A 17,500-nucleotide genomic window follows, 5' to 3' on the forward strand; every position below is an offset into this window, starting at 1 on the left:
GATATACCTGCAGTTATTTATTACTTATTAGTAGTAGTATTTGCAGTAGCATATTTGAAGTACATTTATATGGTCATAAAATGTGTGTTTAAATGAATGTTTACATTCTTCAAAGTGAAATCAATGGTGAGCAAATTTGTGTGCAACTCGTATGGTAAAGAGTTTAAAGGAATTGCTCAAATCTGCGGAGATTAATCCGTAACTCAGGCTGTTACATGACAACAGCAAGTGTCTCCCATAGGTTACGAACAGAGAAGCACAACGTAAAAGTTCTTGTTCTTGCTCGCTGTATATTTTAGTCTGTTTTTGAGCTGATTAGGTGGTAAATAAAGGTCTGTTCATGGCGGATGATTAAAATTCATGACTACTTTCCCCGCTGCTGCTCTGTTTGTTTAACTAGGCTTATAAAGCGCACATTAAGCTGAGCTCTCCTGATTACAGGCAAAATTAGCATTACTGTTGAGGGAGAGAAAGAAAGAAAGAGCGAGAGAGAAAAGACAAAAGCAGGAGCGCAGTGAAACGGCGGTGCGGGTGAAATGCCAGGAGAATTGTGGGATTGGAGCGGGCTCTGATTATCTGGCTCTTTCCGCTGCCCTCAGATTCGAGCTGTTGAGACGGAAAACCCAGCAGCCCCTGGCCTCCCGTCCCCCCGAAGATTTCAATCTGTGGTACAATGTTTACGCAGGAACCAAATTGTTTCATGAAGATAAAGGCCTTAGCAGGTGAGATTACTGAAATTAGCTTTAATGCAAACTTTGCTGGTGTGTACAAAACTGTTTTTTTTTTTTTGCTTTTTGTTTTTTTTTTTGTGCACTGATGGCATCTTTTTAATGCCGTTCAAAGATACTTTGAGCAAATATTCCATAGAATTAAATTGTTTTGGGGCTAATCTTGCTCTGGCACTAGTTGTGTGTATTGTTGAAAGACTCTAGCATAAAACACCCAGTGGTTTTCTGTGTATTACAGATTCTGTCATTTAGATTCATGTCTGATTTCATCAAAATGATTTCAGTCCTTGCATAAGATTAACTTTGAGCTTGACTTTTTGTATCACATTTAAATATTTAATGTCTAATGCAAAGGTGTTATGAATTGTAGATATTGAGCCTAATTTATAATGATGTAAAATGTGTACTTACACCTGTATTACAGTTTAAGCCCCCCTGAATTATTATTTTTCCCTAATTTCTGTTTAACAAAGAGAAGAATTTTTTTCAACTCATTTCTAAACATAATAGTTTTAGTAACTCATTTCTAATAACTGATTTCTTTTATCTTTGCCATGATGACAGTAAATAATATTTGACTAGATATTTTTCAAGACACTTCTATACAGCTTAAAGTGACATTTAAAGGCTTAACTAGGTTAATTAGGTTAACTAGGCAGGTTAGGGTAATTAGGCAAGTTATTGTATAATGATGGTTTGTTCTGTAGACTATCAAAAAATATATATAGCTTAAAGGGGCTAATAATTTTAACCTTAAAATGGTTTTTAAAAAATTAAAAACTGCTTTTATTCTAGCCAAAATAAAACAAGTAAGACTTTCTTCAGAAGAAAAAATATTATCAGACAAACTGTGAAAATTTCCCTGCTCTGTTAAACGTCATTTGGGAAATATTTAAAAAAGAAAAAAAATCAAAGCAGGGCTAATAATTCTGACTTCAAGTGTATTTATTTAATATTGTAATAATTGTAAATTAGTTAAATAAAGATTAATGTTGTTACTAATTGTATTATAGGTAAAACTTCACAATAAGGTTGTATTAATTAATGTTAGTTAATATATTTACTAACATGAACAAACGATGAACACTACAATTATCACAGTAATTATTCCTCTTTGTTAACATAAGTTAATGAAAAGGTTGTTCATTGTTATTTGTATGTTAACATATGCCGAGTTCAGACTGCATGATTTTAGCCCCGATTTTGAAGTTTTTGAGAAATCGGTGACAAATGCCTGAAATCACAGGTAAATCGGTGCTTATTCTCGTGAGTAACAATCACACAGTACGAACTATCAAAGACGCCATCTGAGAGAATCACCAATAAGTGGCAGACACCCATGAGATATTTGGCATGCTAAATAGCTGGAGCTGTCTGCGATTAAAATCATGCCGTGTAAAATGTGTTCTGATTGAAAACAACATCGGCGATTACCTACAGCCAATGAGAGAGCAGCATCCACAAGTATGGGTACCTTCAGGCCAGCGGGAGGTTGAGGGAGAAGTTAAAAGTGCTCATTTTGAGTTTACTTAGACCCAAGAAATGGAGGAAAAACTTGTGCAAATTTGACTGGAGCACCTGTGTGTGTTTGACGTCTCATCTGAGTGATATCACAACCGGGTCAATAAAGGAAAAACGTTTGAGAGAAATTGTTAATTCCCTTCAAAGCCAGGTCAGCAAAATAAGTACATTTTCTACCCCACTAAAGGCTTCTTTCTCGTTATGTAGTTAATAACAGAAGATATACAATGTAACCTCGTGTTGTTTTCAAGTCACTTGTCACGTGTGTTTGGTTGTGAAACGTAGTTTGGACATTGTCGCCGATTCTTCCTGTTGTGAAGTCATGCAGTGTAAACACAGCACCGACGGAACGCTACCCCAGATAGTCATGCAGTGTGAGAACATCCGTGACACGACTACTTTGAAAATCCTGCAGTCTGAACTCAGCATTACGATCCATGAACTAGTGATAGCATGCATGAATTTGGATTTTAATAATGTTGATGTAAAAAAAATGGTAAATGTTGAACTATTATTAATTAATGCTTTACTAATATTGTTCATATTAGTAAATACATTATCTAACATTATCTTATGACTAGGGCCTGACGGAATCAGCTGACTTTTTTTGCTATTTCTGCTGAGAATTTTGCTAAAAATCTGCGGATTTCTGCGGAATTATTTTGGGAGTATGTATCATAACTAAAACCTTAATATGTGAAATAAAAAAAATAATACCTTTTTAACTTTTATTTAATGTTTAAAATGCAAATCCAATTAGATTAACTTTATTTGGTAAACAAAGCAAGTCTATCATATGATATATCTACTAAACGAAATATTATTATTGACTTTCATATTAGTCAATAATATTACTATAATTAGTTTAAAAACTGAATAAATATAGGTTTACACACATTTACACAAGTACATAAACAGAATTAATGATGGGCTAAAAATCTGCAGAATTCTGCACCCGCAGATTCCGTGTGGGCCTACTAATGACACCTTATTGCAAAGTGTGACCATATTATATTAATTAGCAAGCAAGCAATACAATTGTTGAATTCTTACTATTTAAAAATACATTTGTAACACTTCATTTTGATGGGCCATTTGAGTATTAGGAGATTGTCTGCTTAATATCTGTTGATACTGCTCGTTCAACAGACATTTAACTGGCTATAAGAAACTTTGTAAGTACATGTCAACTTACACTAACCCTAACCTTAGCCCCAACCTAACAGTCTGCTTATAATCTAATGAGAATTAGTTAGCATGTAGATGCAATGTAACTTAAATTCAACAGATGGGCCATCAAAATAAAGTGAGGCCAATACAGTAAAATCATTTACATTAATAATTGTACTGCATTTAAATAAATGGCATACACATATTGTTATAATAAAACAGTATTGATACCAGAAAATGTATCACATTAAAATATCAATAATATAATAAATTATAATATCATTGTATGATAAATCAATATTTATCATTCCACATTATTAAATCGTAAAATATCATTACAAAATTGCATTTACGTGACATTAAATGTAATTAAGCAAATATTTCTTTGGTAGTGACTACAGAAAATGTTCTTATATGTTTTTGTTCTTTTTATTACGCTACAGGTACACCTGGTATGAATATAAAGTTGTGGTTCACAATGACGTTAGCTCCGCTTCAGGGGAAGTTGCCACAGGGGTCACACTGGCTGGTCAACCCCTTAAACCCACCAACATATCAGCCCACGCTCTCAATCATACAGCCATCTTGGTCAACTGGTCCACTCCCAGTAAGAGTCTCTGTTCTCTTATTCTGGCTTCTGACTGAACGTTTCAGAAAGAATTCTTGTTTTTTAGATTTACAACTTAGTTTGGGGCATCACAGTGGCACAGTGGGTAGCACAATTGCCTCACAGCAAGAAGGTCACTGGTTCGAGCCCCGGCTGGGTCACTTGGCATTTCTGTGTGGAGTTTGCATGTTCTCCCTGTGTTCGCGTGGGTTACCTCTGAGTGCTCCGGTGACCTCCACAAGTCCAAAGACATGCAGTATAGGTGAATTAAATAAGCTAAAGCCATAGTGTATGTGTGTGAATGCAAGAGTGTATGGGTGTTTCCCAATGTTGGGTTGTGGCTGGAAGGATATCCGCTGCGTAAAACATATGCTGGATAAGTTGGCCGCTGTGGCGACCCCTGATTAATAAAGGGATGAATAAATGAATGAACTTAGTTTGGAGACTGTACTTTAATGTGTCTAATTGGTTTGCAGCTCTGCAAGATTTGCAGGGAGGTGTGGAGGTCTACATCCTGACGGTGTTGAATCTGACCAGCACAGCCAGACTCTTACTCTTGACCCCGCTGTGACCTCTGTGTTCATCCCTGACCTGCAGCCCAGCACTCAGTACAAGCTCTCACTCACTGTGTCCAACGGCCCTCACAACATCACCAGCCCTGAGGTCAACTGCACGACTACTGACGGAGGTGAGGGTACATGCTGCGGGAGGGTTTGATATACAGTACATCTGTTTTAGCTGCCAAGACACATGGCCTTAGATACAGTTAAGGGTTTCTATGAAATTAAAGTTAAGGTTTTTAGATGTTAGTATCAATATAAATATTAGTTTTTAAGGATATCTAAGCTTGTGTGCTCCAAAACAGTGACACAGTTTGCATTTAGAAGATATAAACCTGATATCTCTGTTATGAATTCCCTGTCACTGTGCCTGGAGGAGGTAAAGCATGGTTTTCCGAGAATTTTTTATTTTTAAATGAGGAGAAAGCTGAGGTTATTATAGTTGGGTCTAATGATTTGTCAGACTGTAAAACGCCCCAGGTTAGGGAACTTGGAGGAGTTTCGATCAACCCAGGTACATAACCATGGGCGTACATTAGATGAGAACTTAAAATTTAATAAACATATTTCAAGTGTGGTTGGGAAATAGCTTTTACCAACTTCGACTTCTCTCTAAAATAAAGTCCTCCCTCACTTTCTCTAGAAATTCCGCATATATGCGCTTATAACCTCCCGGCTAGACTATTGCAACTCTCTCTATTTTGGCTGCTTAAGTCTCAGATCTCTCACCTAACAAAAAGTCTGAAATTTGCACTTGTCACTCCTATTTTGAGGTCTCTCCATTGGCTATCGCTGGACAAAGAATCGAATTTAAAATCCTTGTCCTTGTGCATAAAGCCTTACATGGCCTAAGCCCCCACTATTTACCTCCACTGATTGTGCCTACACTCCATCTAGACACTTATGTTCTGCTGATCAGTTTCTGTTAAAAGTCCAAAGGCCCACCTCAAAGCAGGGGTGAATGTGCATTCGCTATAGCCGGTCCTCGCCTTTGGAACACACTGTCGCTAGAATTTAAAATGGCTTCATCACTGCACATTTTTATGTCTAATTTAAAGGGCTGGTCCAGAGTGTATTTTTAAGGCTTGGTTGTGTTTAAAAGATGCAAAGCAATGTGTGCTCATGCTTCATTTGTAGAAAACCACGTCATGTTTTCATATATCTTTGATTATACACAGCTACTCTGCTAACATAAAAGTGTTTCCTAGTTCTTCTGAAAGGCCCACCCTCAGTAGAGTCTGATTGGTCAGCTAACATAATGTTCTGTGATTCGCGGATCGGCTCTACATCACCAGTAAAGCATCACGCCTCCACAAACATGCGCTGATGCTCGAATTAAGTTATTTATCTGTAATATACCTAACTCAACGCGTTACAAGTTTTTCACATATATCTGGGATAAGCATGTGTAAGTAATATGAAACAATCACATATCTTTTGCAATTGTATTATCTGAGATGTAGAATGCTGGTAATGCGGACGCATAGAGAGACGGATAGAGAGACACTGCAGCGCTGCTGAAGATTGTGGGTGTTTATAGCAGTTTGACTGATAAATATGAATTTGTAGCTAAATTGTTAGCGATGCCAAACAGTATTTCCTCTAGTTTACATCCTTGCTACAACATACCTTTAGGGCTAGACACTGTGTATGTCATAAAGCAATTTTAACAAATAAAAATACTTACAGGATGTGGCTCACAATCCACAGCTTCTGCTTGTTGGAGCTACTTCTTTGATTAGTTTAGCTGAAGTCAGCACTGAACTGGGAGAGATTTTGGAAGTTCTCCTTTGTCAAATGCTAGCTATATATATAAATCTTTTTTTATAATTCTCTGGAACATAATTAAAATTAAACTGTAAGCACTTCTCTTTTTTGTTGTGTCCTTTGGAAGCCCAAATATAGAAACAGAAGAAACTCTGTAGAAATAGCAGTGTTTAGATGGATTTTAGCTTTCTCTGCTATAATATTACAGCGCCTCTGGCCACGTCCCTGCGCACAGTGCGCGCGTTGTAATTGCACGTGATCTCATCAGCCCGGATGTATTTTTTTTTTAGTCCCCAAACTTCGTTCGCTGTAGGCTTTGCTATGCCAACTATGTAAAAGCCAATGTCTCCCTTTGCATTGAACTTTGAGCGTCTTGCATGCAGAGATGTATTTATGTTCACACAGCTAAATTATACATCAACTAAAGTTTAAAATATGATATCGTTGTGGACCACCCCTTTAAAGACTCATCTATTTTTTAGGTCGTTTGAAGTCCCTCTTCAATGGTCTCGTTTTTAGTCTTGTTTAGTGTGGTCAACTGTGGTAGCATCTTTTATGCTCTCTTTTACATTATGTGCCTATTGCTGTTTTGTTTTATGCCAGGACTGCTTGTTTGTGTTTTCTCTGTAAAGCACTTTGTGCAGCCTTGTTGCCTTTTAGAAACATGCTGTGTAAATGAATCGAACTTGAGCTTGAACTTGAAATAAACATCCAAAGTCACTTTCACCTAAATAGAACAAGGATTTTTTTGACGTTACATCATACTTCAGTTTGTCCTATCGATTGGATGAAATTATTTTTAAAAAAATTTTTAAATAACCTCTATTCCAGCCAAACTAAAATAAACACTTTTTGATTTGATTTGATTTGATTTGATTTGATTTGATTTGATTTGATTTGATTTGATTTGATTTGGTTGGTTTGGTTTGGTTTGATTTGGTTTGGTTTGATATGATATAATATGATTTGATTTGATTTGATTTGATTTTGTTTTATTTTTGTATTGCCCCAGTCATTGAATTCCTATCTCTTAAAAGATGAACAATAATATTATGAATGGTATGATGCAATCTAAATCACGTTAAATGGTCTTGAAAAAAACATCACACTTCTTTAATTGCAGTAAAAAATTGAAGATGGTTTGAAGACGTTTTGGGAAACTTAAAGTATAAATGTATGCTACTGTGCCCAAATAAATTTTTACTAATAGCTTTTTTTGAGATTTCAAAATGATAGCATTCAAGATTTATGAGTTTAAATGTATATTTTCTGTGCTCAAAAAAGTTTACCTGTTCAGAAATGGATTACAGTATACTGCAGAAATATAATTCAGTACCATAAAGTCACCTAAAAGTACAAGGTACTAAATTAAAACATTATTGTTCTAAAATATAGTACAGTCATTTTAATCAAATTAGAAAGTACTAATAATATGCATCATTTTTGAACCCACTACTTGAACTGCACCAGAGGGTTCGTTTATATGTGAATTGTTTTCCATAATTAAAATACTACAGAAAGTTTGCAAAACCTCCAAGTTGACATACAAAAACCTGAGCGGCTTCAGCTGAAAGATGCCATTTACTAGACCACAGCCATCTCTATATGTTGAACTGGGTGGAATTTGGATTGAAGATATTGGTTAATTATGGTTTTCCTGTCAACACTTCAAATGTTCCTGTGATTTCTGTCAGCCTTCCTCTCTCTCATCTCTCTCCAGCAGGCCCTGCTAACGGAGATAAAAAAGGGATGAGGAGAAGAACTGATTGATTGAATATTTTCCCTCCGCACTCTAAAGCCAAAGCTCACGAGAAAATTTGCCTTTTCCAAAATTTTGATATCTTGACCTCTGCGCTGTGATCAATAGTCATTAAACTGTCCTTCTCTCACTCGGTTAATGTACTGATGCGCTGATAGGAAACGGATGAAAGCTCAGCAAACCTCTCGCATATACACACAGTTGTGTCTTACAGATCAGAAATGAAACAACCGGCTTTCCGTAACGTGCCTTTTGCTCCCACCTATATCAGTATAATTAAAAGCATTAGAAGATCATTTGCTTCTAAATAAAGGTTACAGGTCATTTACCAAAGAGCTTCTAGTGGTAACTTCATTATTTTACAGCCTAAAGGGCAGCTTATTAAAAGCATTGAACTTAAAGATTCTAGTATGCTGCATGATAGCGGGTGTGTTAAGAGCCTGCTAATTAAAAACGGGAATGGAGACGAGGTTGTCCATGCGAAGTCTTGCATTAATAATACAAAGGCAGAAATGATATGGAGAGAGCTGCTTCAGGAGAGTACTTATATTGGTCGTGGGCAAGTATGTCTCATTGCTCTTATGGCCAGGGACTGGGAGTAACAGGGGGGCACTAAGCATTTTTAAACTAGGCTTTTTAAATAATAAACTACTTTTTCCTATATACACTGTAAAAAAAGATTTGTTAATTATGAGATTACTTGTTTTGTGATTCACAAGGGTTTTTAGTTTATTTACAGTTGTGAATTGCATTATGGGAAGTTGATCTCTGCTCTGTCGACATTTGATGTTGAAATTTCATATCTACAGTTTAACAAAGTTGAAATAATATGATGTATAAGAAATAATATAGAGAGAAGTAAGTCTGTAAATTATACTGGCTGTTTATTATTATTAAGGTTTTTTGCACTGTAATAAACAACACTAACCAAGACAATATATCACTTTAAACTATTTTCTAGAATTCACTCTTAGCTGATGATTGATAATAATGCGTGTTTGGCATGGTGTCCTGGGAGAGAGCCCTGAGCTCAGAAGACCTCGAGCCCGGGGCTCCCTCCTGTTTGAAGGGCGAGGGGGGAGTTTAAGCTTAGGTAGGTCTCGAGAACTCCCCTGCTTGTTATGGCTATTGACAATTTAGGTATTGCTGTGAGAGATATATAGCTGACTAAGAGTTGGTCTATGGTGCCAATTTGGATTAGTCAATTCACTTATGCTGCATGTCTTTGGACGGTGGGAGGAAACTTAGGACCCTGGGAGAAACCCACGCGAGCACGAGGAGAGCATGTAAACTCTGCACAGAAACGACGACAGGCCTGGCAAGGACTTAAACCAGTGACATTTTTGCTGTGAGGCAACAGTGTTAACCACTGGGCTACCGTGCCGACCTATCTAGGAATAGGGAGGAGGAGTAGGGGTGGAAGGGAGATTCTTCAAGACGAAGATAACTGAGGTGAGAACCTCTGGTTATTTATAGTGAGTTAGGATTAATCCGATTGGTGCATCGTGATTTAGCTGATGCGGGACCAGCAGTGGTCAATCAAAAGCATGTGATCCTCTCGAAATTAGTTTATAAACAAACCACAAAACATTTTTAGAAGTCACTTTTTTCACACTTTTTAAGGATAAAAGTTGTTGGAAGAAAAATCAAGTTACTTGAAATTCACCTTATACAATTTTAAATTATATATTGTTTTGTTTTTCTTTTCTTTTTTTTTAACTATTAAAAATTGAGTAGCTTGTGAGTTTACAAGAAGCTGCCTTGATTTGATTTGAAAGCTGCTCCAAGATTGATTGATTGATTCATTCATTCATTGATTCATTCATTGATTCATTCATTCATTCATTCATTCTTTCTTTCTTTCAATCATGTATTCATCCATTCATTGCCAGGTAAAATATCTGATTTTACTGATGATAGTAATCCTGGCTTATTCTGCTCCTAGTGAACTGACTGGTGCTTAGTTACTAAGAGCGACTTTTTTACTTTGACAAAGCACGGCACTTGTTTTCCATTGTTTTTCTATGTAAACATGCACTAGATGGACATTTTACTTCAGCTCACATCTCGTGCATGACACAGTATTGTAAAAACACATCACTCAAGTTAAAAGCAGTTTTAAAGAATTAGGGGGAAATGCATCTCTCAGACCTTGCTTTTTTCATTCCACTGCCCTTCATCTCACGCTTTTATGCACAAAAACATATTCCATGCGATTGGCTTGTCCCTTAGCTTGTTATTTTAGCCGCTTCTTTCTGTTTTTAATGCGTGGCCAGATGCATTCAGGTAGTTGCTGATACAAAAAAAAAAACATTTATCCGTCTGTCATAAAGATCTGCTGTAAATACAAGTGCTTTAACGTTACTAGACAATATCTCAGACGGGGTCTCTTCACTGGCTGACCTTTGTGTTAGCAGGATATCTCCAGAAGAGAGACTTTTCGAGGCTTTGAGTAAGAGGAACAGCAGTCACAGTCTTTAGAGAGAGTGTAAGTGTCAGGACCCCTGCTCTGTATCCAATTCATTCCCCAGCCCGTCATGTCAACCAATGGCTTGTTCAAAGCCGCTGCTGAGATATTTGATCTCTCAGCTGTCATTAGCACTACACTCATGTCTTTCAGCTCTCTTTCACAAACTAACTTCACTCGCCTGCAAAAAAAAAGAAGCTTTATCAATCATTCCCTTTTTACGTTCTTTCAGAGGAGCCTTACAAAGTTGTCACAATAGCTGTTTACTAGAGTCACATCAAGCTGAAAAATAGGCTCTCTGGTTTTCTTTTGTAAGTTGCTGTGATTTGTCATGGGAAAGGAAGAGCTTGCAAAAAAAAAAAAACTGAGGGGGAAAATGAAAAAAAGAAAGTGAAAATGGTGCAAGCTGTAGAAAGAATCCCCCAGACTGGCCCAGTTAACCCGCTCTGCCCCCGGTGCAGCTCTCCAATCCCTGCGCGCTTCTCCAGGACTGATTCAATTTGCCCACAAACCATCTGCAGGAACCCCCAAAAGCAAAGCGGAGAGGGAAAGAGTCACACTCAGCTCTTTCTCATTCTGCCAGGCCTCCCTGATGTATCGCTGTCAGCGTTCCCCAATGTACATATAAAATGATATTATTTATACACATGACTGCGCTAAGGAACACGCATCACGTTGGTACATTATTGGTTTTTATTAGAACAAGAAAAGCAAGGGTCAAATAAAAATAATTTAATTTGATTTAGTTCTTTATTGAGAATTCGTTGTTATTAGCAGGTGTGACAAACTTTTATATATTTATATATAGTTTCCAAGGCTGAATATTAGGGAGGAAAGTGTCACCTGGACAGAGAAAGAAAGATAAAACATCTGCGTAAATCTAAAGAACTGCTGGAAAGAAGCTAAATAACTAATTATTTTAGAAAATGTCAGTATCCACTATAAAAAAAATGTATATTGTTGTATAAATGTATTAAAATGTAAAAAAAATTCCATTTTTTTTTGTTCACTTTGTTACTTAAATTGTTATTTTTTAGTTGGCCCAAACTTGTCTCTTGTGTTTAAAAACATTATAAAATTGTCTGGATTTGTTTTATAGTCTAGCCAGCGTTAACCATGGTGGTATAAATTGTTTTAAAAAAAAGTAATGTTTTTGCTGACTTAACATAAAATGTCATTTCAACCCTTTTATACGTAAGTTTTAAATACTTCCGCTGTGACTGTGTGTTTTTTAATGTGACTGAAGTTTGATGACTACATGTCATTTTTATCTCGTAACATTGCAGCCCGATGATTTAAGCACACTGTATATCATTTTTGGTTTCTTTATTTTCCTGCAAATATTATATGCAAATAAAATGCAAATTACATTGTGAAATATGTGAAATTTTGATTCTTAAATATGCGTAAGAAAATGTATTTAGTCATTTAAACAGCTTAGTAATGATCATATTATTATCTATGATGGCTAATGAGCGCTGCCATGTTAGTGTAACACGGGGAGTGACACAGGCAACTGAGATGAGGGTCCACGTGCAGGTTTATTCAAAATCAGGGAAGCAATGGTCAACACAGGTGCAAACAGATGTATAAAGGCAATCCAGAATCGTAGTCATATGTATCAGGCGAGAGGTCGGTAGACAGGCGGCAGACAAGGAGAAAGGGAAACCAGGCAAAGATCAAAACACGGAAGAACAAGACTAAGGTAAACGCGTTGTAATGTCACTTTACAGGTAACAAGACTCGGCAATGGAAGTGAGAGTGTCTGCTGTTTAAGTAGTGTCTGTAATCAGTCTTTGACAATGCTCAGGTGGCATGACTGAATATGTAGTCCATTAATGGCGGAATTGTAGTCCATGTGTGTTTGTGTGTGAGATCCAGCGATCTGGGAGTGATGATCGCTGGTGATTGTGACAGTTAGCCTGCTCTGCAGTGGAGAGATTGGAGCTGCTGGATTTACAACATGTTAATTCATCAATTTCTCCCAATATATTTGAAACTAAGTGTCTGGGAAAATAAAGTTAATTTTCTAGTATCTTAAACACTCTGTATATGATGTGGATAACATTACTTTTATGTTTTAAAGTAATTATTATCATCTCCGTAGACATCAGCATATATTTTCCAATCCAAAAATATGATGTTTTTTCAAATAGTGTGTATTGTTGTATTGCAACTTGACTTGTCTAAAGTGTAAACTATTTCCTTTTTTTTAATGTGTGAATGCTAAAATAAATGTTATTATTTTGAAAACACTGATAAATTGCAGTTTATGACAAGCACCACATGCGTCTTTCTCTGGATCATACACGTAAAGGTGTTAACTAATAGAAAAAAATCTATTTATTTTTGATCTTCCAACAGTTTATACAGTGCAGGTGAATTCTACAACTTCCTTATACTGTAGTTTCCAGCACTTTAAGCTGGTATAGGAGAAAGTATTTCAACATCAAAAAAATGTACACAGATCAGCTGTAAGAAAATGCCTCAGTCTTTTTTTGTTTATCCATTTCTCTCTTATGCTCATTTTCTATGACAGAAAGAAAAGTGCTGCCCAAAGCCGTTTCAGAGACTATTAAGGCTAGAATATGCTGTGTGTTGATGCTGGCCCTGACACAATCTCAGTCTAAGGGAAAAAAAGGAAAAGAAAAGAAAAGAAAAAGTGCTTTTCCTTCAGGTCTTTTTCTGCAGATGTCTTTGTATTAATCTGTTTGGAGTGTAGACTTCACGAGGATTGGCCGGTGATTGGCCAGAGGTTAAAGAGGCAGATCTTGATGTGTTTAGTGTGTGTTTGTGTGTGTTTTGCAGAACCTGAGGGTGTTTTTCCTCCAGAGGTGTTGACCCTGAACAGTACAGCAGTGAGGGTGATGTGGGCGCCTCCTCTTCTTCCCAACGGAGTAGTCGTTCAGTACTCCATCTATCTGGACGGCCGGCTCTATGGCTTCACTGGCAATGAGTCCGGTTCTCAGGAAGTGGGAGGACTGTTGCCGTTCACTGTGCACAGCATTCAGGTCCGGTCTTCTGTATCTGAAAACACAGACACATAGGTTTTTTGTTTGTTTGTTTGTTTGTTGTGGATTGTACTGTACAGTTGAGTCCAAATGTTGAGTCCAAAAGTCCACAACTGTTTTACGTAGATTTTTTTTCAACTTTTTAAAGGTTTTTTCATTTCTAAATGTAATGAATATTTTATAATATTTGTAAAAATGCATAATAGAAATGCTCTATTGTAAAAAATAGTTTTATTTGTTTGTTAAATAACAAAATGATTGTCATTTAAGTTACACTGGATCAGTTTGGTGAACAGACTAAATTAAGTTTACTAAAATAAAAATATGATTTTGCTGTGTTTTTTGTTTGTCATAGACTAAATGAATAAACAAATATACAGTGGAAAATAAAAAGAACTAAAGTAATGTTAAGTAAAGATCAAAGAACTAGGATATGGACAGATATGATCCTTAGAAGCCACAGTATTGTTCATTTCTACATTTCACTTGTGTTTAGGTCGAGGTGTGCACTGTGTACGCGTGTGTGAAGAGTAACAGCACTCAGGTGACCACAGTAGAGGACACTCCGGCTGAAATCTCCACACCTCACATTCAGGTGCTCAGCTCCAGGTCAGTCAGTCAAGCACACAGTCTCCTAATATAGATGTTGTTGATCATCTGCTGGATGATTTACCATATTAGTCTCTCTCTCTCTCTTGTCCAAATGAATGTTTTACATCCCACACAGCTACTTCAGCTATTTTTTCTATTTTAGATGATATAAAACTGATTAAAATATTTGTGAATTGCTTGTTTTAAAGATACATTTATATTTCCTCTTGTTGTCTAGCATTGGACTTTGTATAAAATGGAATTAAATGTTCTCTTGTTTTACTGGTATCTAACATTTAACTTCAGTTACACTCTGAAACAGTTCAAATGGGTATTTTCACAGGGATCGCTTAGATGAACCATTTTTTGGAGCCATCTTTTGTTTGTTTTTTGTTTGTTTGTTTGTTTGTTTGTTTGTTTTTGTTATTGTACTATTATTTTTTTATTTAATTGTATTTGATTAGACTATTTTCACAGTATGTTTTACGTAAAATGAGTTATAACGTAAACATTTTTCATCTTAAATAATGTTATTTAAAATATTTAGGAAACATTATTAAAATACTTTATTATTACATTATTTTCCTTTTTTTTACACAGGGCATATAGTTTGAAGTACGATATCAGTCTTGCTTTGAACTTCAACTAACTGGTGATTGATCAACATTATTAGTTGATTTCCATCTTGATTCACTGTGACAGTGAAACCGGATCCATCCGATAAACAGTAGAGACCCAGTATGCGAAAACCCTACACATACCACAGAATAAGTGTGTAAACACTGTAAAAGTGTTGTTTCGAGGGCGTCTGTGCACCACAATAAGCTGTAATCCACACATTTCCTCCTGTGTTTTCTCTCAGCCTCCTGTCATATCAGCAGTGTGCTGTACTTCTCTCCCAACAGAATACTAACTACTGATCGATTGGCCCGACATGGCTGGCCGTGGCCTACACATGCCCCAAACACTTCATTTATTTGCCACGCTAGATTTGCTGGAGTGGAATTTAATCAATAGCTAATTCATTAATTCTGTCTGTGGTGCTGTACACGGGGGCTGGGCAGAGGAATCGGCGACTGGCTTAAGCTTTGATTGAAATATGACAAGTGCTGCAACCGATGGCTTACCCAATATGAATTCAGCCATTTCTCTCCATGAGGGATTAACGGTGGACAGCAATGACACCTTTTGTAATATAATACTAATGCATTTGTTATAGCAAAAGCTGCTTCCTGATCTTCCCCCAGCATTCCTGACGAAAGGTAATCATTGATAAAATGTAGTTTTCTAAAGGTATGTTTCATCATTTTTCAAATTAATGGGTTTTAACTGGCATACACACTAAGGAATCTGCCTGGGCACACTGTAAGCAACAAGTAATTTACTGTTGTAATTTTAAAAAATATATATTATTTTTTTTAAATATAGACCAAACTGTAAAAACATACAGGGTGATTCAAAAAGAATACCACAACTTGGGTAATTAATCAGTGTGAAGAATACTTAACAATTCATAGACAGTGCATAGATGTTCAATATGACCCCTTCCAGACACTCGAGTGACATCAACCTGAATGTTGTGGTATTCTTTTTGAATCACCATGTATAAACAAAATACTAAACAAAAAAGTAAACAAACAAGACAAAACCAAACAAATACAGAAATACAGAATACATATAAACACAAAATACAAAATTACTGTACGCCACTGTAGATTTCTCTTACTAGTAAATAGATAAATGATAAATAAATAGATAAATATTGAAAAATTCTATTCAATTCACCTTTATTTGTATAGCGCTTTTACAATGTAGATTGTGTCAAAGCAGCTTCACAAGAAAAACTGCTTAAATGTGCAAGACAAACAAAACAAAAACATTCTTAGGGCTCATTCATACCAAACACATCTTTGCTTCTAAAAACGTGAGATGTGGTGCTCAAGAATGGGTTTTAAAAAAGCACAGCATAGCGCAATTGTCACAATCACCAGTGATCTATTCCATACAGATCTGGAGGACTACAATCCTGTCTCCAGTGTTTCGCAAGCTACTTGAGAAATGTAGTGAGCTAAGCTATTAGCTACTCTACTTAAAATGTAGCTTAACTACACTAAAAGGTACCTTCTGGGAAATGTAGCAAGCTAAGCTAAAAGCTACTTGGCAAAAGTAGCATAGCTACATCTAAGCTATTTTTTGCAATTTTCATTTTTAAATCAAAGCATCTTAAATCCAAGTCAATCATATCTTAGTGATCAATAAAACTGTCAATGAGGCATAATTGTTCATTTCAAATATTTACTGCAAATAATCTGCTGTACTAAACAGAAACAAATGATAGTACATAATATATGTATATAACAGCAAAAACCAAAAAACGCAATAAAACCAGATGTTACATTTAAAATACTATAGTCATTTATAGTAAATGGAAATATTCAGAAATAAGCATTATATTGTATATATTTACAACTCTTCATTAATGAATTATTCTACATAATGTAGTCTCATTAGAAACTATCATGAACTAATAGTAATTACCATGGTATACTTAAACATTTACTACATCTTAAGATGTATTTCTCGTGGTATGGTCATGAGGATTCCTGCTTCAGAAATAACTCCTCTCCCTCAGTCATCTTTCCATCAAGCAAATTTCTTGTGTTAGGCTAATTGGTTGGTGTTGTCACCTACCGGAGTGAGAGGTGGCAGTGATGCACCAAAATGTTTGTTGTCGACCACCGTAAAACAGGAAGAATAAATAATCATCATTCTTGCCATCATATATTTGCTTTTATCGGCTAGACACCGGCCTCACAGCTCTGAAAATGTCGGTGCTGTCACTTATTGATCCGCGATCAGTAAATGTAGCTTGTGTGGTCGCTACTGCGCTACTTGACAAAAAAAATAGCTTCGCTGCTAAAAAGCTGTTTGATTTAGAAAGTAGCGACGCTACCACAAAGCTATTGAGAAATGTAGTTAAGCTAGTAGCTCACTACTTGTAGTGAAGCTACTGCCCTACACTGCCCGTCTCCATATGGACTACAACTCCCTTCAGGCACCACACACACACACCCGTCATGATTCTCCTTTGATTACTCACACATAGCTGGGAGCTGCTAGAGTACTGACTAAATGGACTATATATACGGCACACTCACACACAGACATTGCTGAGTCTTGTTTGATTAATACCCTGTAACAATACAAAAGAGTTTCCTGGTGTAGTTTCTCTGTGTTTTGACCCTTGCTTTGTTTTATCGTTTACCCTGTCTGCCACCTGTATCGACCTTCTGCCTGTTACCCGATGACGCCTCTAGAT

At 36.3% G+C, this 17,500-nt stretch overlaps 1 protein-coding gene across 1 annotated transcript in view; it reads left to right on the forward strand.

The window, feature by feature from the left end:
• Nucleotides 1–17,500, forward strand: part of ush2a (Usher syndrome 2A (autosomal recessive, mild)) — a 445,979-nt gene that overhangs the window by 271,262 nt on the left and 157,217 nt on the right. Inside the window, 6 exon segments of the mRNA XM_056477496.1 lie at nucleotides 600–722; nucleotides 3,863–4,026; nucleotides 4,503–4,552; nucleotides 4,555–4,714; nucleotides 13,388–13,590; nucleotides 14,087–14,199. Of these exon segments, the coding sequence (XP_056333471.1) occupies nucleotides 600–722; nucleotides 3,863–4,026; nucleotides 4,503–4,552; nucleotides 4,555–4,714; nucleotides 13,388–13,590; nucleotides 14,087–14,199 (813 nt within the window).

This window comes from Danio aesculapii, chromosome 17 (genome assembly GCF_903798145.1).
Source record: "Danio aesculapii chromosome 17, fDanAes4.1, whole genome shotgun sequence".
NCBI classification, from domain to species: domain Eukaryota; kingdom Metazoa; phylum Chordata; class Actinopteri; order Cypriniformes; family Danionidae; genus Danio; species Danio aesculapii.